At 39.3% G+C, this 24,817-nt stretch overlaps 1 protein-coding gene across 1 annotated transcript in view; it reads left to right on the top strand.

Moving 5' to 3' along the window:
• Window positions 1-6,485, top strand: part of mzt1 (mitotic spindle organizing protein 1) — a 39,187-nt gene extending 32,702 nt beyond the window's left edge. Inside the window, exon 3 of the mRNA XM_039745334.1 lies at window positions 5,997-6,485. Coding sequence (XP_039601268.1) covers window positions 5,997-6,020 — 24 coding nt within the window. The 3' untranslated portion in view covers window positions 6,021-6,485. The remainder of the gene's footprint in view (window positions 1-5,996) is intronic.
• Window positions 6,486-24,817: the final 18,332 nt, after the last annotated feature.

Here is a 24,817-nt window from a genome sequence, read left to right as displayed (position 1 = left end):
ATTTAGTGGGAGTTTGCTATTGGATTGCCGCTGACGGACGGCCTTATATGGGCAGGCACTAAATTACAAACGCCAGCGCAGCCTGTCTATGAACTTAATTTAAAGTGTAGGTTTACATCGTGCTTTGTTTCAAGTAGCAGAACTCATGAATATGGTTGTATATGTCACTCGCTCGCTTCTTATTGTTTCGCTGCCTTCTCAATTATATAATGCATGTTTTCTTCAGCGCTTTTTGAGGTCTTCCTGGTTTTCTATGTACTGCGTGATTACGTGGGAGGCGTGATGATGTCACACGAAACTCCCCCCACGGCGTTGAAGCTCATCTCCATTACAGTAAATGGAGAAAAACTGCTTCCAGTTATGACCATTACGCGTAGAATTTCGATATAAAACCTGCCCAACTTTTGTAAGGAAGCTGTAAGGAATGAACCTGCCAAATTTCAGCCTTCCACCCACACGGGAAGTTGGAGAATTAGTGATGAGTCAGTGAGTGAGTGAGTCAGTGAGTGAGTGAGGGCTTTGCCTTTTATTAGTATAGATATATTGGCGTAGCCGCCACTGTAGTCCTTGCTTTTCTTTCCCCAAATACCCAATCAGAATTGGGGAGCGCGGATTCCTCAAAACGTTTAAGGAACATTGAAATATCTTTGTAGTACATGTTTAATTATTCTATCCTTCATGAGACTCCCAGTGAAGAATATAGATTATTTAAATGAAGTTAAAGTTTTATCTGTATAATATAATAAACATATTTTGCTGCATTTCACCTTAAAAATGATATCGTCATCATATGTAAATACGTGCTTTATAAAGTGGCTCAGCTTGTGCGATATTATAACTGTAGTGCAAGTTTACAGTGGGCTGATTGTACTTATAAGTACAAACAGTTCTACAAGGAGCAATTGATTGAGTGCGTTTAAAGTTCTTGGGATGAAACTTTCTGAATCGCGAGGTCCATACAAAAAGGCTTTGAAACGTTTAGCCGTGGCTGAAACAGCGTGTACTTGAAGCTGTATACCAATAATTCTCTTTCCAATCAGCTGCTGCTGTGATTCACACTCAGATACAGTGATATAAATACTCCGAGTGGTGCAGTGAGAGTAATATGAAAAATGGTGATCCGCTGTGGCAACTCCTAACGGGAGGAGCTGAAAGAAGAAGAAGAAGGAGAAGTGAGAGTAACAACGCTAAAGCAGTTATGGTATTTGGAATACTATGGCTGTTCCCTGGACCATTATATTGTTACAAGTTAATTACAATCAGATGCGTTACAATAATAAACAATATGCGGTTAGTTTCAGTGTATTTATAAAGCCGCGTCAGGAAAATAAGGTGTAACCACACAGGAACAGTAGCATTGCTTTGACGTTGGGTGCTGCCAGTCTGCAAAACCGAGCGGAGAACTTGCATACGACATGGTATGAGGTAGCATGGAAAAGTGCGTGGTTTTACGCCAAGTGTAGGTTTTATACATCGCGATTTGAACGTGGAAAGGTTCTTACGCAACATTTCTGTGCGTATGCACCGTTTATACATGAGGCCCCTGGACAGTTTAAATGTTCCACTGCTTTTTGCAGCCTGCAGTTAATCTGTGGATTCTAAAGGTACTTTCAAAATTTCTTTTGGAGGAACACTTTTTAATCAGAGTGTAGCATCAAGTCAATGAAACTTTTGGGATATTGATCTGGTCAGTTAAGTAGCAAGGGGGTTGTTAATCAGTTTCAGCTGCTTTGGTTTTAATGAAATTAACAACAGGTGCACTAGAGGGGCGACAATGAGATATCCCCCAAAACAGGAATAATTTAACAGGTGGAGGCCACTGACATTTTTCCCTCCTTATCGTTTCTGTTTTTTCACTAGTTTTCCATTTGGCTACGGTCAGCGTCACTAATGGTAGCATGAGGTGATACCTGGACCCTACAGAGGTTGCACAGGAGGTCCAAATTCTCCAGGATGGCACATCAATATGTGCCATTGCCAGAAGGTTTGCTGTCTCTCCTAGCTTAGTCTCAAGGGCATGGAGAAGATTCCAGGAGACAGTTACTCTAGGAGAGCTGGACAGAGCAGTAGAAGGTCCTTAGCCCATCAGCAGGACCGGTATCTGCTTGTTTGGCCAAGGAAGAACAGGATAAGCACTGCCAGAGCCCAGCAAAATGACCTCCAGCAGGCCACTGGTGTGAATGTCTCTGACCAAACAATCAGAAACAGACTTCATGAGGGTGGCCTGAGGGCCCGACATCCTCTAGTGGACCCTGTGTTCACTGCCCGGCACATAGAATACCAGAATTGGCAGGTCCACCACTGGCACCCTGTGCTTTTCACAGATGAGAGCAGGTTCACCCTCCGCACATGTGACAGATGTGAAAGGGTCTGGAGAAGCTAAGGAGAACGTTATGCTACCTGTAACATCGTTCAGCTTGACTGGTTTGGTGGTGAGTCAGTGATGGTCTGGGGAGGCATATCCATGGAGGTAAGCACAGACCTCTACAGGGTAGAGAACGGCACCTTGACTGACATTAAGTATTGGGATGAAATCCTTGGAACCATTGTCAAACTCTGTGCTGGTGCAGTGGGTGCTGGGTTCCTCCTGGTGCACGACAATGCCCAGCCTCATGGCGAGATTATGCAGGCAGTTCCTGGAGGATGAAGGAATTGATACCATTGACTGGCCCCCATGCTCACCTGACCTAAATCCAATAGAACAGCTCTGGGACATTATGTTTCGGTCCATCCAATGCCTCCAGGTTACACCACAGACTGTCCAAGAGCTCAGTGATGCCCTGGTCCAGATCTGGGAGGAGATCCCCCACAACACCATCTGTCATCTCATTAGGAGCATACAATGATGTCAAGCATTCATACAAGCACGTGGAGGCCATACAAACTGCGTATGCGTACAAAGTACGATTCTGAGTTACTGCAATGAAATTTCAGCAAAATGGACTAGCCTGCCTCATCATTTTTTCACTTTGATTTTCAGGGTGTCTTTGAATTCAGCCCTCTGTAGGTTGATAATTTTCTTTTCTTTTTTTTTTAATTTTTTAAAATTTTATTGAAATCACACAACATTCCATACAAATAGATCAGTTTTACAAGAATAGGATTGAAAACAAATCAACCCCCACCCCTGAGAAAGCAAGCATAGGCAGCAGAATAAAACTTAAATCTAGTAAAAATAAGTAAATAGATAAATTAATAAATGAATATAGATAAATGGAGAAGAAATAGAAAAAAGAAAATAAAATGGGGAGAGAATCTGCTTCCTCAGTGCTTTAAAAGCTAATTCTAAAGTGTTATTGATTAGATCCTGGCAGGTTTTGAAAAATTTCTGCACAGATCCTCTAAGTGACAATTTTATTTTTTCCAATTTCAAATAATATATAACATCAGTTACCCACTGACTTAAAAGAGATGACTTAGGATTCTTCCAGTTGAGCAAGATGAGTCTGCGTGCCAGTAGTGTATTAAAGGCAATGACAATTTGTTTGTCCTTCTCCACTTTAAGCCCATCTGGAAGCACACCAAGGCTGTCTGAGAGGCATTTAAAAATGTTGGTCCAGAATGATGTTAATTTGGTGCAGGCCCAAAACATGTGACCCAGTGAAGCTGGAACTTGATTGCAGTGTCCGCAGGTTGGATCCTGCACTGGAAACATTTTGGACAATTTTAAGTGAGACAGATGTGCTTGATATATAATTTTGAGTTGAATAATTGTATGCTTTATGCATATGGAGCTCAAGTGAATTCTCTGCATTGCTACCTTCCATTCCTTTTCTGATATGTTGAGTGAGAGATCCCTTTCCCATTGTCCTCTTGGATCTTTGAAAGGGAGGTACTGTAAAATGGTTTTATAAATTGCAGAGATGCTGTCCTTGGAATTGATTAATATATTTTCCAGCATAGAGGGAGGTGGAAGGTGAGGAAAATTGGGCAGGTTCTGTTTACCAAAGTTTCTAATTTGAAGATAGTGAAAGAAATGTGTTGCTGGAAAGTTAAATTTAGAATGTAATTGTTCATAGGATGCAAATACGTTGTCTATATACAGATCTCTAAGTGATTTAATCCCAAATGTTTTCCAGACATTAAAAACTGCATGCATTTGAGAGGGTGGAAAAGGTGGTTCTCGTGCAGAGGTGCCACCGATAAAAGATTCTTTATCTTAAAATGTTTCTTACATTGGTTCCATATTCTGAGTGAGTGAAGCACTATTGGGTTATTAGTATATTGGTGATAATTTGCATTTATTGGGGCGCAAAGCAAGGAATATAAAGAGGAACTCCAGAATTGTATTTCTATTGCAGACCAAGTGTTCATCTATTTGTGTCCATGTCCAGGTTTTTATAGTTTGTATGTTTGCTGCCCAGTAATAAAACTGAAAGTTAGGTAGAGCCATGCCACCTTATGCCTTAGGTCTTTGTAGGGTCACTCTTTGGATACGTGGATGTTTTAGGTTCCAAATAAATGAGGTTATGGTTGAATCTGATTTCTTAAACAATTTATTGATGTATATTGGAATATTTTGAAATTAAAAAGAAGCTTAGGAAGGATGTTCATCTTAATGTTAATTCTTCCAGCTAAAGTGAGATGAAGAGTTGACCATCTATGCAAGTCTTGCTTAATTTTTTCCATAAAGACGGCGAAATTTTGTTGATAATTTTCATTTCCATCAAACTATGTGGCACTCTTTAATTCCTAACACGTTACCCAATCCTTCTCAGTATAGATATCAAGCAGGATTTTTTTCCCATTGAGATCTGATGTGTTTTCAAAGTGTTCCTTTAAGTTTTTTTTATATATATATAATATAATATAATATGAGAAATAGAGAATATCTTGTTCTTTGATATTCTGATAGTGATGTAAATTTGGCATTCATTAAGTGGTTGAATTGGACTGTCACTGTACCAGATTTGAAAGAAATGATAATATCCATCCATCCATTATCCAACCCGCTATATCCTAACCACAGGGTCACGGGGGGTCTGCTGGAGCCAATCCCAGCCAACACAGGGCACTGTGATAATGATAATATTTTTAAGCATTTACAGCTTTATTTGTGAATGAATGTGTGGGAAACATCAATAATATTAAGATCAGTTAGAAAAGCTACCTAAGTATTAATACAAAGTATTTATCTGCTTTTTTACATAAAGCTTTAATTTGTTTCTAAGAATTAATGCAATATTCATACATTAATACAATATTCTAAATTGTATCTATTTAAGATGGCTGTCTGAAGTGCTGCCTGCAGCTGTTAAGGGAATTTTAAAAGCAGTATTTTTTCCATTAGTGTGTTATAGAAGGACTTCTTAATTCTTATAGTAAGTATATTTACAACATGTCTTGTATGCCTTTTTTGATACTGTGGCAAATTGAATAACATTAGAGAAGGTATAGCCATGTCAGGGTATATAACATAGATATTTCAGCTGAATAAGTATGCATAAGTTAAAAGTGACTGATGCAGCTTCTGAGGATGACCGAGCCAGTACTTTGAGCCAATGACACTATCACCTCAAGCCCATAATGCTTAATAAATATGACATGGTTATAAAATATAGAATGTGAAAGGTTATTTTTAACTGTTTTTATTACAATAAACCATTGATCTGTGGAGTGCATTTTTGTAAATGCCTTTATGTCAAGTTTTAAATAAAGCTAAATGTATGATTGCTCAAGGTAACATCCAACAGTCAGTCACCTTGCATAATCATTTGAATATAAATTGCTTACCCTGGTCATTGTATTGTGTGGTAGATTGATTGGGTGTTTAATTCCGTCACAATTGCTAGCCTGCCTGCCTTGATTGATAAGCAGACACGGTGACTGAGAGAAAGTGTAGGTCAGAAACGTCATATCCATTGTTGCCTGCAATAATATCTTTTTCTACCTCTAGAAAGAACACTGCGGTTTCAGAGCTTTTAAGTTTTAACAGTTAAATGATGCTTTTAACACCCATATTTGTTAATGTACATGAATGTTTTTTGTTTCCACAGACATCTGAAAATATTGGAAGCTGATGAAACAGAAGAGGCCTTGTTTGAAAAACACATAACAGTGTAGCAGATACCAAGCAGAAGTATGAAAATATTTGGCTGTATAATGGAACCTTTGTGACTGTGTCTAAAAGTTATGACTGTTTTTGTAAAGAAGGAAAAAAAAAACTTGATAACCTCAAAAGGAACCTTCTTCTCTGATACTATCTAGGCATTTCACTTTATTAAAAAAGATAATAAACCAATGACAGTGTCATAATGCAGCATTTTCTTCCACTGAAATATTTTGTTTAACATACCATGACTGGTAATATTGCTTTTTTCATGATACATTTATTTTGGAAAAATTGAACTATAGTTTTACTTGTAATTTCATTTGCAAATAAATTTTGCCAATTTCCAATACATATAAATACTGAAAATATCTAACACATTTCCTGTTATCTACTTTTTATTTATTATGTTTAATAAAATATATACTGAAATGTTTGTGATTGATTTTAGATATTGTTTGACCTGGCATCCAGTATAGACCACGTGTCTTTGGTTATCTGGGTTTTATGTTTACTTCATTTGAAATTTCAAACAGTATTGCAGTTTAAATAGCTTGTACCATGATGTCAGTTATTAAATTGCAATGTTTGTAGTGCAAGTGTGCTCAGCGGCCTCAAATCTTTAAGGCTCGGGTGCTTATATTTTTCTTCTTGCACATCCGTATATTGAAGATTTGTACAGCAAATCAATAAACTTACTTGTGCTAAATGAATACAGAGTTTAAATTTGAAAAGAGGAGGTAGAGAATTGACCTTTTCTGTGGCAGTTTAATAGTGTGACCTGGTCTGATCACACCTCTCGTTCATACCGTCTCAGACTGGCAGTGTGCAAAGGCAATGACACACAAAGGTGGACCAGTACTTTTTGTTGCTTCCTCACTGTTTCAGGATCCGAGGTTTGAATCCTGAGCTGTTCACCGTTTGTTTGGACTTCACGTCTTCTCTTCTCCACAAGTTTTTTTTTTTCTTCAGCCACTGCAGTTGTGCTTTTGGATATCAAAGGCAAATTTATATTGGGTAAACTGGCAGCTTTAATTTGGCTGTAAGGGCTCGTTAATACTTCACACTCAGAATGTGCACGCATCATGGCTGCCACACATTTGACGCGTCCTCTGAGCTTGTCCTCAGAAATTAATGCGATTCGTGCGCAAGTTGTAATACCAGCAAAAAGTCGGGGGCGCAGTGTGATAAAAGTTGAAATGTGACGTCAGAGTCTCTGCTTGCTATCTACATGTGACAGAAAGCCGCTTTGAGGATCCTACGGGATCGATGTGTGTGCTTCGATGCTTAATTAATGGTTCGATGTGGTGAAGCAAAATACCGACATACAAATGCATTTGTGGTGCATTTATATTCAAGTGTTGCATATTCCCGATCGTAATGACGTGATACATTTTAAAAGTCTCACATACCATCTTTTGTGCCATCTTTTTTTTCTGGGGCCTCCTCCTGACCTGACAGCAGCAATCACCACACAGAGCACATTAAATGTATGATATTCCAACTCTCTGCACATTTAGAATCCTTAGATTTATACTTGATATCACTTTCATGATGAAATGCATTAAAGTATGTACTGTATATTACATTTTACAGATAAATCGTTAATTTCGTTTAAATAGAGAATACCGTTAATAATTACACACAAGGGGGTGACACGGTGGCGGAGTAGTAGCGCCGCTGTCTCACAGGGAGTCACGTTGCTGATATTCCTTGCCTGGAGTTTACATGTTTTCCTGCTGGCTTTCCACAGTGTGCTCAAGTTTCCTTCCAAAGATAAACAGATTTGGTGACACTAAAATGACGCCAGTGTATGTGAGTGCTTGTATTCACCTTGCGATGAGCTGATGCCCCGTCCAGGGATTGTTTCTGCCTCGTGCCCAATGCTAGCTGGAATGGGCACATCCCCGGATTGATGGATTTAATCATCAAACATCCTTTTCAGAGATATTGTGGTAAGGTGTCATAGGAATTTAATGGGTGTTCCAGGCAATTCACAACACAGTGAAGCCAAACCTGTTCTCACCTTGGTAATATCTTGCACTGCCACCTGGTGGATTCTTCCAGATTTACGTAAAGTACGTGTGCAAGTACAGTATAAACAGTAAAACACTTGCGTAGCAGGAGCATCCACTGGAGCATGTGTCACGTCACATGAATTATAAACCTGGCCTAAGAATCTGACACAAGTATAGCTGGCATTTTGAATGTGAATCATTACTGTCAATTATTCCTATAAAAGCATGTCATATGTTACTGTCTTCTTTAAAATATCCACTGCTCAGTTTCTTATATGAGCAAGGAGCTAAAACCCATCAAGACTTGCATAAAGAAGGCACTTTGCACATTATAGAAACACTGCTTTCATTACCCAGAAGTGAAAGGTTTAATTCATTGTAATTGCCTCATTTTCTCAGACAACCCTCTGACTACTATTATTAGCCATATAGATAAAGGAGTAGTCTCCAGGATCTTCAAAGTAGCTCATCCTTGGACCCCTTAAAACCATTGGTGAATCAAGATTTAAAAATGTCCTTCACATCAAATAATATGTTCATGTAGTTATGTTAAATATGGAGCAAAATGGTGCAACATGCCCACCTCTCTAAACTAAGGCTTTTGTAAGATGTGCTGTGAAATATCCCTTGCCTCAGACTTCACTATATTCACTATACTACTGAAAAAATAATAGTGCTATCTTCACCTACTGTAACAATGCAAAAAAAGATGATTTGTTAAACATTTTATGAGGAGCAACACAATTAGAATGTCTTGTTGTCTTCATATACTGTAATTGTGCATGCTGAACCATTACTAACCTTTTGGCCATCTCACCACTATGGGCAATAGCTGGAAGTTAAAGGGGCACAATCATGTTTTTTTATTTTCTAAAAGCAAATGGTACTTATGTAGGCACTGTGAAAAAAAAAATGTAACGTGAAACAATGCAATGCTGTTTTTGAGTGAATCACCAGAAAATTGCAGAAGGAAGATATCATTAATCTAGTATTAAGCTGGTCAAGGACTCAAAATCCCAAAAGATAGAAAAACACGTTCCCGTCCTTTCTTTGTTTTCTAGGAAAGTAGGGGAGGAGGTAGCCGATCTGATCTGAATGAGACACAACACTGTATGCATTACTGACATGTAATTTACTTACTGTAATGCAGTTCTTAAAAATCAATTATATATTAAGAAAAGACTATTCTGATGTGCTGGCCTGCCCCACACCTCACAGTGGGTAAAAAAATAAAAATCATATTTACTGCATGGGAGTCTGTCCAACTATTCAAAAATATGTGGTTGCCTTTTCCTGTATAAAGCTTTTCTTTTTAACTTACACTGTTCAACATTGTACTCCTATATCTTAGACATTTTCTTTTTTCTTGATGCTCTCTAATATGTCATTAATGAGTTAGAGAGTGGAAGAATGAACATAACCTTATGCAATGTAATACTCTAATGCTTTCTTGCCTGAAAACTCAAGGGAACTTCAGTACAAATTAGTCTTCTATAAATTGTGGACGTGAGTGTGACCTCAGGTGGTCTGGTGCCCCATTCTAGGCTGGCTCCTCCCTAGTGCTCCATGTGATCCTAGATTTGAATTGGGTGACTTCTTAGAAATGAATGGATGCACACGATATGCAAAATATTCCATGGTAATTCAGTAACCAGGGTCTGGTTAGTTGTGGCTGAAACACTGAAATCTTCCTCTGATACTTTAAAATATTCTGTAGAATAAATTAGCTTTGTAGAATGCTATCAGTATGAGTTTGGTATGAGTGAATCCTGCTGAATTTGCTCCTCCAGTTTGGTGAAATCATGGAAATGTTTGCAAATTCTATTAAAGTCAATGGAAAGGAGCAACTGAACTTATTTTGAGTGACTTATAAAGGTTGCTGTGATCTTTTATGTGCCCCTAAGGGCTGGGGGAAAGACTGATTCTTGTTGCCAAATATGCGATCAGAGCTGTGAGGCAGCACTGATAACCACTGTGCGACTCTGTCTTAAACAACAAAAGATGGAATGAATGCCATAAATAAGATACAACAAACGTCCACAAACTAGCAATAAGGAAATTAAATATAGATCATTCTTCTGAGAGAGTTGGGGCACACATCAGCCACGCTCCGAAACTGTGAGACTGGTTCATGCCATTGTTTGAAGCAGCCACTACTGGCACAGCGAAAATGTCTTTTTTGTTTCCCAGGTATCTGTACAGATTCTTCATACTTTGTTCTTCCTTCAAGAATAAATGCCTTGTAAGTATTAATAAATCGTCTGTTTTAATTTTTTAACAGCATGTCCTGTGGTTTCTGATGATGGGAGGCAGAGGAACAGTCTGCTTTAACTCTTGTTTTAAGATCATTGTTGAGTACATGGCTGACAGACATGCATAATTAGCCATGAGGTGCTGTGTTGCTAGCGCACAGTTATATAGCCATTTTCAGTACTAGTAATACTGCAAGTTTTTTTGTTTACTTTTTTAACTAATGTGGAATAGAAATCTGGCAGTGTTTCTCAACCTTTGTGGCTTCATTTTTAGTTTTTAGTTTTTTTAAGTTCACTAACAACCCATATATAGCAATCAAAGAGTGTGGGGGGTTGAATCGACCGCGAGTGGAAGTGGCAGTTAGACGCAGGGAAAAATATTTTGTAGCACTGAGATATGAGGGGGTGATTTCAACGCATCTCAATGGCCAAAGCAGCATTTTTTTTCCAGCAATAGCCAAGTTGGCTATGATCTTACATTAGGCACGCTTGAACATTGTGTGCATTGCTGCTATAGCTCTGTGATGTCATGTTACTCTTTGAAAGCATCATGGGGCATCTGGAAAAAAAATTGAGAGTGGTCTTCCCTAGACTTTCTCGTATACTCTGATATGGGGATGGATGTTTGAGGAGTAAACTTAAGACAAGGCAATAATTTTATTTTTATATTATGTACATTAAAGAACCATCAGCAACAAATCAAATCAAATTAATAATTATAATAAAAGTAAAGTTGAATAAACCGGACTCTGCAGCTAAATGAATAAAAAAAAATGGAGTATGTGTTCAGGTAAAGTACCATTTCTGGTTGATGGATTTGGCCCAAACAATAATACAGATCTACAATTTTGGTGTATCAACCACATGCTAAATTTCTTCCATCTATCTTGTTTTATTGTGTTTACACACACACACAGACATAATTCCAAAAAACAGTATTTTGAGAATAGTGAGATCTAAAACATCAAGAGTAATCAAAATCTCGAGGTTGAATTTTTTTATGATGACTATACTTTCTCTATACTTTGCATATGAGAAAGTAAAGGAGGTCTAAAACGTCAAGATTCAGCAAAATCTCGAGGTTGAATTTTTTCATGATTACTATACTTTCTCTATACAAGAAAGTAAAAATGTTCACCTATGCTGGCCGTGCAACAAAGGTCACCAGTAAACATGTCATATTCGACATGAAAAATGCATTGGCTAATTTAACCAATCAACACTAGTCCCCAGCCTAGAATAGCTATTTTCATCATAAAATATAAAAAAACAACAACATTGTAATTCCCCGTCATGCTAAACAAGTTTCAAAAATTGTTTGAATCAATTCATTTATGTGTGCCCCACGATTTTATTTAGTCACATATAACCACGAAAATTGTGGTTAAAGAAAATTTTTATTTTGTTTTTTAGTGAATTTATAGATAAAGTAAATAAAATCGTTTTACTTAAAAATGTTTCTATATTTTAGTTTTTATTTAACAGTATGGCTACACAGTATCACAAACCAAAAAGCTTTTTTTGCTTCTTCTTCTTCATATTTCCCCCTCTCTTCTTTGTTTGCAAATGATCGTATGGCTTTCATCTAATAGGCTGTATGCAAAATTAGTAGAATTATTCATAAATATATTAAAAAAACAAGACTGTACTATAAGATATTTTCATTGTATTCTTCCAGAGGTACTTTAATGTGTAATGTGGGGACACCACAGTATTTTGTGACAGGTAATGTTTAATTCTAGTTACAATTTTACTTCTCATCTTAGCAAGCACCGGTATTTGCTGACATATTTAGAATGGCCTCAAGTAAGCTTTGCTCCTAAAAATTGATATGGCAAGAGGTGCACATGTGTTGGCACACAGAACTGCTTTGTGATGGTGGGCCTGCTACTGGGCAATGCAGAGAAGTAGGTGAACTATGGAAAATAAAATAATTCACAGCGATATCTTACATCTGTGCTTGTTGGTTCCTTGTACTAACCCCTTGTTTCTCTGCTGTACTTTTTCCGGTTTTCTGTGGTGGCAACCACCACGCAATCAAAGCACTGTGCCATCCCTACATTGATGGATAGAAGGCTAGAGGTCCACATTACCATCATCATTAAATTCTTCCATGTGAAGCCTGAAAACCATGAGGACTGATTGAGACTGATTGAGATTGAGGGTCTGGGACCCCTGCAGATTTTGTTTTTTTTTTCTCTAACCGTCTGGAGTTTTTTGTTTTTTGTTTTGTTTCTTCAGTCCTCCCTGGCCACTGTACCTTACTTTTATTCTATGTTATAATTAGTATTGCTTAATTTTATTCTTATATTTTGTCATTTTTCTCATTTTTTATCCTAAACTTTGAGCTACATAATTTTTATGAAAATGTGCTATATAAACTACGGTGGGCTGGCACCCTGCCCGGGGTTTGTTCCTGCCTTGCACCCTGTGCTGCCTGTGATTGGCTCCAGCAGGCCCAGGTGACCCTGTGTTAGGATATAGTGGGTTGGGTAATGACTAACTGACTGAATGTGCTATATAAATAAATATTGTTGTTGCTGTTATTGTCTGTCTCATTTTACATTTGATCATTACGGTCTCTTCCAGCCCTGTCCTCTTTCAAAATTCAGCTAACGCAGATTAAAATACGGCATAAGTCGTAAGCCTCACAGCCGTCCCTGAACACATCGGCTAGGGAATGCTTACCCTGATGCAACAATGCATTCAATTTAGAACTGCATGGCTCTCGGTTGTGAAAGGGTAACTGATCCTAGTAGGTAGGTAGATAGATAGATAGATAGATAGATAGATACTTTATTAATCCCAAGGGGAAATTTACATAATCCAGCAGCAGTATACTGATAAAAAAAAATTTAAAGAGTAATAAAAATGCATGTAAAAACAGACAATAACTTTGAATAATGTTAGCGTTTACCCCCCCATGGTGTAATTGAAGAGTTGCATAGGGAGGAACGATCTCCTCAGTCTGCCAGTGGAGCAGGACAGTAACAGCAGTCTGTCGCTGAAGCTGCTCCTCTACCTGGAGATGACACTGTTCAGTGGATGCAGTGGATTCCTCATGATTGACAGGAGTTTGCTTAGTGCCCGTTGCTCTGCTACAGATGTTAAACTGTCCAGCTTTATTCCTACAATAGAGCCTGCCTTCCTCACAAGTTCGTCCTTCTTCTTTATGCTGCCTCCCCAGCACACCACCGCGTAGAAGAGGGAACTCGCCACAACCGTCTGGTAGAACATCTGCAGCATCTTATTGCAGATGTTGAAGGACGCCAACCTTCTAAGAAAGTATAGTCGGCTCTGACGTTTCTTACACAGAGCATCAGTATTGGCAGTCCAGTCCAATTTGTCATCCAGCTGCACTCCCAGGTATTTATAGGTCTATACCCTCTGCATACAGTCTCCTCTGATGATCACGGGGTCCATGAGGGGCCTGGGCCTCCTAAAATCCACTACCAGCTCCTTGGTCTTGCTGGTGTTCAGGTGTAAGTGGTTTGAGTCGCACCATTTAACAAAGTCTTTGATTAGCTTCCTGTACTCCTCCTCCTGCACACTCCTAATGCAGCCCACAATAGCAGTGTCATCAGCGAACCTTTGCACGGTGCAGGACTCCGAATCGTATTGGAAGTCTGATGTATATAGATTGAACAGGACCGGAGAAAGTACAGTCCCCTGCAGTGCTCCTGTGTTGCTGACCACAATGTCAGACCTGCAGTTCCCGAGACGCACATACTGAGGTCCGTCTGTAAGATAGTCCACAATCCATGCCACAAGGTGTGAATCTACTCCCACCTGGTGGCATGGATCGTGGGCTATCTTGCAGAAGTTTCATTTCAGGTAATGAAACTTCACACAACGCACATTTTACGATTCAAAGACAGCACTCTGAGGCAGTGTGAGAACGATGCAAGAAACCATTGAGCCACACTTTCGCTGAACAGCGAGAGGTTGCAAACAAAACAACATTTTACCACATACCTTTCCATTTTTTTCAATAGTCTCTTTGCTTCTTTAAAATGGGATGTCATATCATGCCATCTTTCTGAGTAGCGCTACCCTTCTATCAGCTTCTTTTCCACAGATTTCACGGTGTACACATACAATTTCTTATGTGGATTTTTCAAATTAACCACATCTAGCAAAAGATGGCAGCCAAAGATGCTCAACATCAACATTCTAATTGGTGTAACACCTTGTGCTCAAATCACTCCTGGTCTTTGATATCTTATCATTAAAACAATTTATGGCACTAATGGATCAAATACTGGATTGATGCTGATGGCTTTTGACCCACAAGTGCAATACTATGCAAAAGTCTAAGGCTTCTCAGATAGTTTGTAGAAATATTTGTCTTGGACCATTCATCTGTGTCTTTCAGATTAGTGTATCAATAGATGAAAGAATATTTTAGAGCTCCAAACATTCTTTTTGCAAAAAGAGAAGCAATACAATAATCGTAATAGAGCAGTTTCCAGTTAAAATGTAAGATCCTTGTTGGCAGAAATGGCTCAGGGCTTGATTAAGCAAATATAACAATCAGGTAGAAATGATCAATGATGATCCATAGCGATTAATTGAATCAGAAACAGCTCTATAGAGGAACTAAGACTAGGCATGGGGAAACCATTCTTAAAAGACCAGGGGCCTCATGTATAACGCCGTGCGTAGAACTCGCACTATAACATGGCGTAAGCACAAAAGCCGAAATGTGCTTACACACAGAAAAATCCAGATACAGGAATCTGTGCGTACTCCAACTTCCATGTTCTTCCGCTACATAAATCCCGATCAGCGTGAAAACTAACGCTCGTACACACGCTTTATGTAATGCCCCAACTCCTCCCAGAATTACGCCTCTTTGAATTTGCAAAATAATATAAATCGCCCTTAAGCTCAGCCTTGAAAAGACAATGGGAAAAGCACGGGGGAAATATAAGAATTTCAGCGAATACCAAGTGGAGGCAAAGGAAAAACATACTATTTGTTCAAATAAACCGTGGTATAATCAACAAAAGGAAGCTGATCGAGTGACATAGCGTGTTGGAGAAACTTGAAAGCTCACATCCACAAAATCGCACAGTGCCGGAAATAAAAAAGAAGTCACATATCAAAGTCGCCGTGGAAAGCCGAGTTGTAAGCCCACTGTCTGAGTGTCATATGAAAGCTTATTAGGGTACAAAGAAAAAAGGCATACGGTGGGGAAAAAGCACGAAATGTCAACTTCAATCTCGACATTTCCACTTTAATCACGTAGTTTATTTTGTCATTAAAGTAGAACATCATAAACTTCATCTTAAAATCGTTTAATTAACCAGTTTCTCAAATCACCTCATAATTAAAGTAGCACGTTAAATGCTTTGTTTTGTATTTGATCTTCTATGTGCTCTATGTGTGTGAATCACTATTTGCTTCTTAAACCGGCTCTCTTCCTCCAACTGGACACAGAATCCATTACATTCGTGATATTACAGCTCTCTGAATAACTAAAATACTGAGATGTATACGTGATGTCATTTTCATGATGATAGGAGTTAAAGCACATTATTAAACATGTGTTTCACTTCGATGAAATAATTTATTGCAGCAGTACTCGGGGCGGCTCTAGGCTTGTGGTGGCACTGGGCCCAGGAAGAATCGGTGGCTGGCTCCTTCGCCCGCCAATGTCAGTAAAGTAACTTATGCACGGTGGATGGCCACGTCCGTTGCAGACACTGCATAGCCGCCTCGTGCTCATGACACAAGCATTTAACTTTTGTCGAAATTTGTCACTGCGTTTTTTGCTGTGTTGTTATTTTCTCTTTCTGCTTTATATTCAATACTAGCAGAATACCCGCGCTTCGCAGCGGAGAAGTAGTCTGTTAAAGAAGGTACGAAAAAGAAAAGGAAAAATTTGAAAAACAACGTAACTTGATTGTTAATGTAATTGTTTTGTCATTGATATGAGTGTTGTTCTCATATCTATCTATCTATATATATATATATGTTGTTCTCATATCTATCTATATATATACATATGTTGGTTTCATATCTATCTATATATATATATATATATATATATATATATATACCCGCTTGGCAGTGGAGAAGTAGTGTGTTAAAGAAGGAAAGAGAAAGAAAAGGAAACATTTTGAAAATAACGTAACATGATTGTCAATGTAATTGTTTTGTCACTGTTATGAGTGTCGCTGTGATATATATATATAGCAAAATACCAGTGCTTCGCAGCGATGTCATGTGTTAAAGAAGTTATGAAAAAGAAAAGGAAACATTTTAAAAATAATGTAACATGATTGTCAAAGTAATTGTTTTGTGTATTTGGCGGCAGCGTCACGAAGTTGTTTTCAGTAGCTGCATCAGAAAATGTACCACAACGTCTGACACGCCTCCTTTTTAGTGTTTTCTCACAGCTTGGATTGCTGCTGTCATATACACACACACACACACACACACACACACACACACACACACACACACATACATACATATATACAAATACATATCTTTATATCTACATATCTATATACATATCTACATATACACATATATATACATACCTATCTACATCATATATACACATACATACATACATACACACACACAAATTATATATATGTGTGTAAGTATGTATGTATGTGTGTGTGTGTGTGTGTATGTATATATATGTATATAGTTTTTGCTCACGTGCACGTGCACCCCCAGTGCCTTCTCGCACCGATTTCCCCAAAGTCCAGGCCCACAGTGTCTTGTGCCTTCCTGGCCGCCTCCAGTCCTTCCTCAAGCTCTATCCGCTTCCTCCCGACATCCACCAATGACTGGAGGGAGGCGGCCCCTTATATAATGCTCCCGGATGAGCCCCAGGTGTTCCCAGTATCTGCTCCTTGGCCACGCCCCAGCGTGGCGGAAGTGTCGGCTGTCCTCCTGGCAGCTCTCTGGGCGCCACATAAAGTCTTCCCCCCGGCACTTCCTGGTGTGGCGGAAGTGCCGGGCTCCCGGGATAATTAGGCCCTGGGGCGCCGCCTGGCGGTGGCCACGGGTCCCTACAGGGCTGGGCTTCCATGCCCTGTACCCGAGGCCCCCTGCCTAACCAGGACGGACACCCCCACTCGGTCTGGAGGAGGCACTCGCCCTCCTCTTGTCCTCCACAATATATACACATACATACATATATATACACATACATATACTTGTGTGTATGTTTGTATGTGTCTATATGTGTGTGTATAGCTTTGGTCACTGAGTGCAAGGGAAAAATAATAAAATATAGTCTATAAGTTATTAAACAGTAAAACATTAACGTTTTAAGAAGTACAGGTACATTGAGCACTACTGGAGTGGTTGCGGGTAAACTACATTTTAAAGACTGTGTAACACAACAGGTAAGTAACTAACAGCAGCTAAAATGTATATGGATCATCTCTCGGTAGTAGATCCCTTTTGAAAGGCGCTACACGACGGCTGTGGTATAGAAATTACATTTTCTATGTGAACGTTCAAATTTGTGCCTCTGGTAATGTGCCTTACCGGCATTTAAAGAAAATTAGTTTTGTGTCCTCTGCAGTGTTAAAGAGAAAGGCTTTGGTTTGGGATAAAAGGAAAAAAAGGTGTAAAGAAAGGAAAGTTGCCTTTTTCTTTTATATAGTATAGAGAGATGTGTTCGCTGACGTTATGATCGCCTTTTGGGGACAGTCGCGTGGGTCTTGTGTAGACTGGTGAGACGTCCCTGCCATTAATCAGCTGTGATGGCACTGTCAGTCCTCCACTCGTGTGCGTGTTTCATAATCCGAGGTGAGGACCTCATAATCATATACGTGCAAAAGAAAGTGTGAATCGCCTTAATATTATTTTTCCGTGGTGTAGAAAAGGGGTCCGTGTTTGCACTTGTCTGGGCTATAGCAGGGGAGGATGAAAAAAATTAAAAGTGCTCACTTTGACTTAAGGCAGAAGCGCAGTCAGCGTCTCAAAGGCCGGCACAGCTATGCACGCGCGCTGGCTGCTCGACTTTTGCTGGGCAGGAGACCCTTTTGTACACACGTTCATGATATCAAAAGTCTCAGCGCTCTTTGGAGGTCATTCATATATTATATATATAGCAAAATCCGCTACGCAGCGGAGAAGTAGTGTGTTAAAGAAGTAATGAAAAGAAAAGGAAACATTTTAATAATAACGTAACATGATTGACATTGTCATGAGTGTTGCTGTCATATATATGCCTGCCTAAATAAGTCACCCTCGCTTTGCTCTTACTTTATTTACCGTTCATTTAATCATGGCTATTGGCGGAAAAATTATAAAATGGAAGGAGGATGGCTTTACCAAAACAATTATTGATGGCGAATCGATTATTCATAAAGCTTGAATTGGTGATGTTTTTCTGTGTTAACCTCATATTTTTCAGACTTCTTCTCAAACTAAGGTGGTGCGAGGGTAAAATGAATCGGGATGCGCTGATCAATGTAATCGTGTACCAGGAAATCATGCATTGACAAAAGCTCCCTTTGCTTGTAATGCAAAGTGTGATTAAATGCATTATTTTTTTACGCGTTATGGAGCACATGCATCGAAGCTTCTCAGCTGTGCTTGTGCTAAGAAAAGGAAAGATTTTAAAAATAACGTAACACGATTGTCAATGTGACCTTTTGTAAGTAGTGCCTGGAGGATTCAGTGTGGAGAAACTCTAGAGATAGCGTGTGTATTAACTTGTGGATTTTTCTGTGAGTATTTGGTGGCAGTCTGACAAGTTGCTTCGAAGACGGCATTAGCTGAGCTCAGCTCAGACCGAAATTAGATGAATCGGAGGGGAGATGATGACGTGACTCCCCCACCCGCCTTAACTGTCAATCCCCACAAACACAGTCTCGAATTTGCATAAGCACACCCCTTCACCTACAATTTTAACTTAGTTACAAAGTGATCAAAACTCTCGTTTATATCCTCGTCCTCTCATTAAACTTGTATCCCGCATTACCTGTGGGCATGTGAAACGCCAGCGGTAGCCGGTCTATGAACTTAATTTAAAGTTTAGGTTTACACCTTGCTTTCTTTCCGAGGCAGCAACACTCATGAATATGGTAGTATATGTCACTCGCTCGCTTCTTATTGTTTCGCTGCCTTCTCAATTATATAATGCATGTTTTCTTAAGCGCTTTTTGGAGGTCTTCCTGGTTTTCTACGCACTGCGTTGACAATCAGTTCACGTGATTACGTGGGAGGCGTGATGATGTCACACGAAACTCCGCCCCCCCCACGTCATTCCAGCTCAACTCCATTACAGTTAATGGAGAAAAATACCTTCCAGTTATGACCATCAGGCGTAGAATTTCGAAATGAAACCTGCCCAACTTTTGTAAGTAAGCTGTAAGGAATGAGCCTGCCAAATTTCAGCCTTCTACCTACACGGGAAGTTGGAGAATTAGTGATGAGTCAGTGAGTGAGTGTGAGTGAGTGAGTGAGTGAGTGAGTGAGTGAGTGAGTGAGTGAGTGAGGGCTTTGCCTTTTATTAGTATAGATATATTAGCGTAGCCTTCACTGCAGTCAGTGCTTTTCTTTCCCCAAGTAACCGATCGCCATACAATCAGCTCTGTAATAGACGTTAAGCCATCTGTAAGCTTAGCGCCGATTCTTCAAAACGTTTAAAGAACATTGAAATATATTCGTAGTACATGTTTAATTATTCTATCCTTAACGACACTCCCAGTGAAGAATATAGATTATTTAAATGAAGTTAAAGTTTTATGTGTATAATTTAATAAACATATTTTGCTGCATTTCACCTTAAAAATGATATCGTCATCATATGTAAATACGCGCTTTATAAAGTGGCTCAGGCTGTGCGATATTATAACTGTAGTGCAAGTTTACAGTGGGCTGATTGTACTTATAAGTACAAACAGTTCTACAAGGAGCACTTGATTGACTGCATTTAAAGTTCTTGGGATTAAACTGTTTCTGAACCGCGAGGTCTGTAAAATCTTTAAAACGTTTTGCCGTGGCTGAGGTAGCGTGTGCCTGATGCTATGTTCCGATAATTCTCTTTCCGATCAGCTGCTGCTGTGATTCACACTCAGATACAGTGATATAAATACTCCAAGTGGTGCAGTGAGAGTAATATGGAAAAAGATGATCCGCTGTGGCAACTCCTAACGGGAGGAGCTGAAAGAAGAAGAAGAAAAATAATAAGAAGAAGAATGTGCAGTGAGATGAACAACGCTAAAGAAGTTATGGTATTTGGAATACTATGGCTGGTCCCTGGACCATTATATTGTTACAAGTTAATTACAATCAGATGCATTACACTAATAAACAATATGCGGTTAGTTTCAGTGTATTTATAAAGCCGTGTCAGGAAAATAATTAGTAATCACACAGGAACAGTACCACTGCTTTGACGCTGGGTGCCGGAAGTCTGCAAAACTGAGCGGAGAACTTGCGTACGACAAGGCATGAGGTACCGTGGAAAAGTGCGTGGCTTTATGCATCGCGATTTGAATGTGGAAAAGTTCTTATGCAACATTTCTGTGCGTACGCACCGTTTATACATGAGGCCCCAGGTTGTGGTAGACATGATGTTTTAACAAATCTTACGCCATGGCAAAAATGAGTATAGTGACAAGACACAAGGTGGTCATCTTGCATCAACAAGCAAAATTCTCACAGCAAACAGGTGATTCCAGATGTTGTTGCCTAAGCTCTTCGGCAGAAGTACAAAGAAACAGGCAAGGTTTAAGATGGGAAACACTGGTCAGCCAGGGAAAGTGAGTGCAGCAAATGAGGAAAAACACCAAGCTTACTGCAAAATCGTAAGATGTCCGGAACCGTTATCAGCTCAGAATTGGCAGAAACCATTCTGAGTCTGATATCTTCACCTTCACAGTCCTGAGAAGTCTAATCAAAAGTTGTCTCATTGAAAAGTTTCAACCAAAACGCCATTCCTCCAAGATGGAAATGTCTCAGTCTACGCATGAAAATACACAGATTAATGTGCTAGAAAAAAACAGCTGCACTTAGGAGTCACAATTTGAAATTTTTGGCTCTGACAGAAGGCAGTTTGTCCGATGAAGGGACAGAGAACGGTACTTGGATGAATGTCTGCAAGCAACACCAAAAGAACGACAGATGTTCCCTGTACGTTTGGTGATTTGATCAAAAGTGATGGTCCTGTCAGTGCAGAGAAGTACAGACAGATTCCTATGCATCTTGCAGTATCACCAGGGAGGTGTCTGATCTGTCCCTAACATCCTTCTACAGCATGGTAATTACCCCAACACATGGCCAAAATTATAAAAACAACTATTGGCAGTGGAAAGAGGAACAGGGAATCCTGCAACAGTTGGTATGCCAAACACAAAGGGACAATGCTTGCTACTGCATTAAATTAATGACCACAAATCCATCCATCCATTTTCTAACCCGCTGAATCCGAATACAGGGTCACGGGGGTCTGCTGGAGCCAATCCCAGCCAACACAGGGCACAAGGCAGGAACCAATCCCAGGCAGGATGCCAATCCACCACAGGACACACACAAACACACACTAGGGCCAATTTAGAACCGCCAATCCACCTAACCTGCATGTCTTTGGACTGTGGGAGGAAACCCATGCAGACACGGGGAGAACATGCAAACTCCACGCAGGGAGGACCCAGGAAGCGAACCCGGGTCTCCTAACTGCGAGGCAGCAGCGCTACCACTGCACCACCGTGCCGCCCCGACCACAAATCTGATGAACAAAATCAAGTGATACATCTCATAATAAAATTAAAAAAAAAAAACATGAAATGGTAGCAAAATTCAGCTTTTCTAGAATCAAACTAAATAAGAAATAACTACAAAACTTCAAAAAACATAAACTTTATATTACATCCCATGGCCCTGCCTTTTGCAGTCTGCTCCCTTTTGAACTCCATGCCAACAGCAAGACCTTATCATTTCTGGAGAGCCCAGGAGCAATTCACACTCGTGACATTCAAGCCTGTGCTTTTTTTTTGTTCATTACGTTCACCATTAAATGCCTTGTGGTGCCCAAACCCTTTACGCATCTTGCTCAGTGCAACCATTCTTAAAAGCTTTCCATTTGTCTGTAGCAGTTCCAGTTGGCATGCTTTCTTCTAATGAGGAAACTGATGCAACACTACAGGCCACAAATCAAATTAGATATGCATATACATTTAAAGACTAAATGATGTGTTATGTACACTGCGTGATAAATTCTATATTTTTTCTAGATTTTGTTAACTGTATGGTTTTATTTATTTTTGTTAAACATTTATTATTTGCAGTAGGTAAAAGACTACCCATACATATTAGAAATATACCTTTAATATTTTGAAGAAGAGTAAAAGGGGTGCTTTTAATGCTCAAAAGATTTAATTATGGAAGAACTGAGCAACCCAGGATCTAACCTCTTCCTGTCCTCTACATCTTACTCCATAAACCTTCTCTTAGGCCTTCCTCTTTTCCTCTTCAGCTCTATTCTTAGCATCCTTCTCCCAATATACCCAGCATCTCACCTCTGCACATGTCCAAACCAACGCAATCTCACCTCTCTGACTTTGTCTCCCAACCGTCCAACCTGAGCTGACCCTCTAATGTACTCATTTCTAATCCTGTCCATTCACGTCACACCCAATGCAAATCTTAGCATCTTTAACTTTGTCTCCACCAGCTCTGTAACTTGCTTTCCGGCCAGTGCCACTGTCTCCAACCCATATAACATAGCTGGTCTCACTATCGTCCTTTTAGATCTTACCTTTCACCTAGCTTTCTGTTGTGCAGCGGTAAGAACTGCTGACTTATAATCTACATTTCTAGAACAAATAACATGCATAAAAGCAATAAAGCTTTACCCTCTTATTCTAAGTTGCTTCACTGTCCTAGCAGAGCTTACACCTTCTCCTTGCATCTACTGTATATGGATTCTTCTCTAGGTATTTTAGTTTTCCTCCCATGAATCAATCTATCTATCTATAAAATACAGTAAATAATATATAGGAAGAACAAACTCAAGACAGAGATAAAAACATAGCACAAAAAGACTGGCGGAAACATGACAGTTTTTAATCTACAAAAATGTTTGATTGTAAGATCTCATTTCATTCTTTGCTAATATACACCCATCATAGGTGTAAGCATTCTGCTGGCCTTTCTCAAGCCAAAACAAAGGGAACATTGGGAGAGACGATATTAGAAACCACATGTGTAACATCTTGTTCTTTCATGTCATCGCACCAAATTAGATCTGACTCTGCCTTCCAACGTGCCTTCAAAAAAGGGGATAACAAGATATTCTGATGAACCTGGAAGAAGACAAGGCGCTCCCTACCTTTCACAGTTAAAGAGAGTGTAGTAGGCACAGCTGGAATCTCCACAGCACAGCAAGACGCTTAAGAGGGGATTTTCCCTTTCGGGGATCCATTCCCTCTTGTTTCTGCATTTATTTTCAAAGCATTCTCATCAACAGTAAGTGTTACTTTGTTTGACTGAATGTTACAGAGAGCACAACTCACTAATTTTTGCACCTGTTTCATTTAATGTAGGGTCACAAAGATCAGAGTCTACCTCATCCGAATCAGACACAAGACAGGAGCCAACCATTGACAGATCACCAGCCCCACTGTAGAACATCATAATAATAACAGTAACAATAACAATAATAATAATAATAATAATAGTTTATATAAAATTTTGAATCCTGTGATGTTTGTGCTTTGTTTGGATTACTGGAATTTTAAAGGTACTGTTCTTTTTTTAGCACAGCCTATTTTTACTCATTTGAGTATCGCTATTTAAAAGCCTGGACCCCATGTTCCTGGGCCTGTGCAGGCTAGAAGCCTTTCATTTGAGTTTGGGGCTAGGCTGCTAAGAGTGAGGCCTATGCAGTGAGTGCAGCCAAGCTAAAAGGACAGGTCAGGCTTTTTGTGGTTGTTTTTGAGGCCTGCATTCCCTTTTTCATTTCCATTACAAAGATAATGGTTCTTAATCTGGTATGATATGGGGTACACAGATCACTTCCACTAAAAGTACATTTTTAAACAACTGAGAAACCTTAGAAAACAGTCAACAGCCTTGTGTATTTCCTGAAATCCAATTGACCATGCATAACATAGAAACTCAACATAACTTCTATAGCAATATTTATGACATCACCTCTGAGTTAATCCTGTGGCCAAAACATAAATTACAGTATATACTGACATATAAGTCGGGTCTTGAAACCCAAAAAATCGATCATAAAAATCAGACCCCGACTAATACGCCTATTCAAAAATTTTTTTTAGTTTGCATCTTCTTGCCTCCTTCAATCTCGCATAAGTTTCTCAGACGCATCAAGTTTTGTTGCAGCAGCACAGTTACCAATTTCTTTTACTACTTCAATGACGTTTAATTTAAAACCAGCTTCATATTTTCTTCTGATCGAACACTCCTTTGTAGATAAGGGATAATCTTCCGCTAAAGGTGTATGAGGGTGTGAGATACAAAAAACACAAATCAGTGCAAACGTTCCT

Source organism: Polypterus senegalus, chromosome 2, assembly GCF_016835505.1.
Source record: "Polypterus senegalus isolate Bchr_013 chromosome 2, ASM1683550v1, whole genome shotgun sequence".
NCBI classification, from domain to species: Eukaryota; Metazoa; Chordata; class Cladistia; order Polypteriformes; family Polypteridae; genus Polypterus; species Polypterus senegalus.
This window is presented reverse-complemented; position numbering and strand designations above follow the sequence as displayed.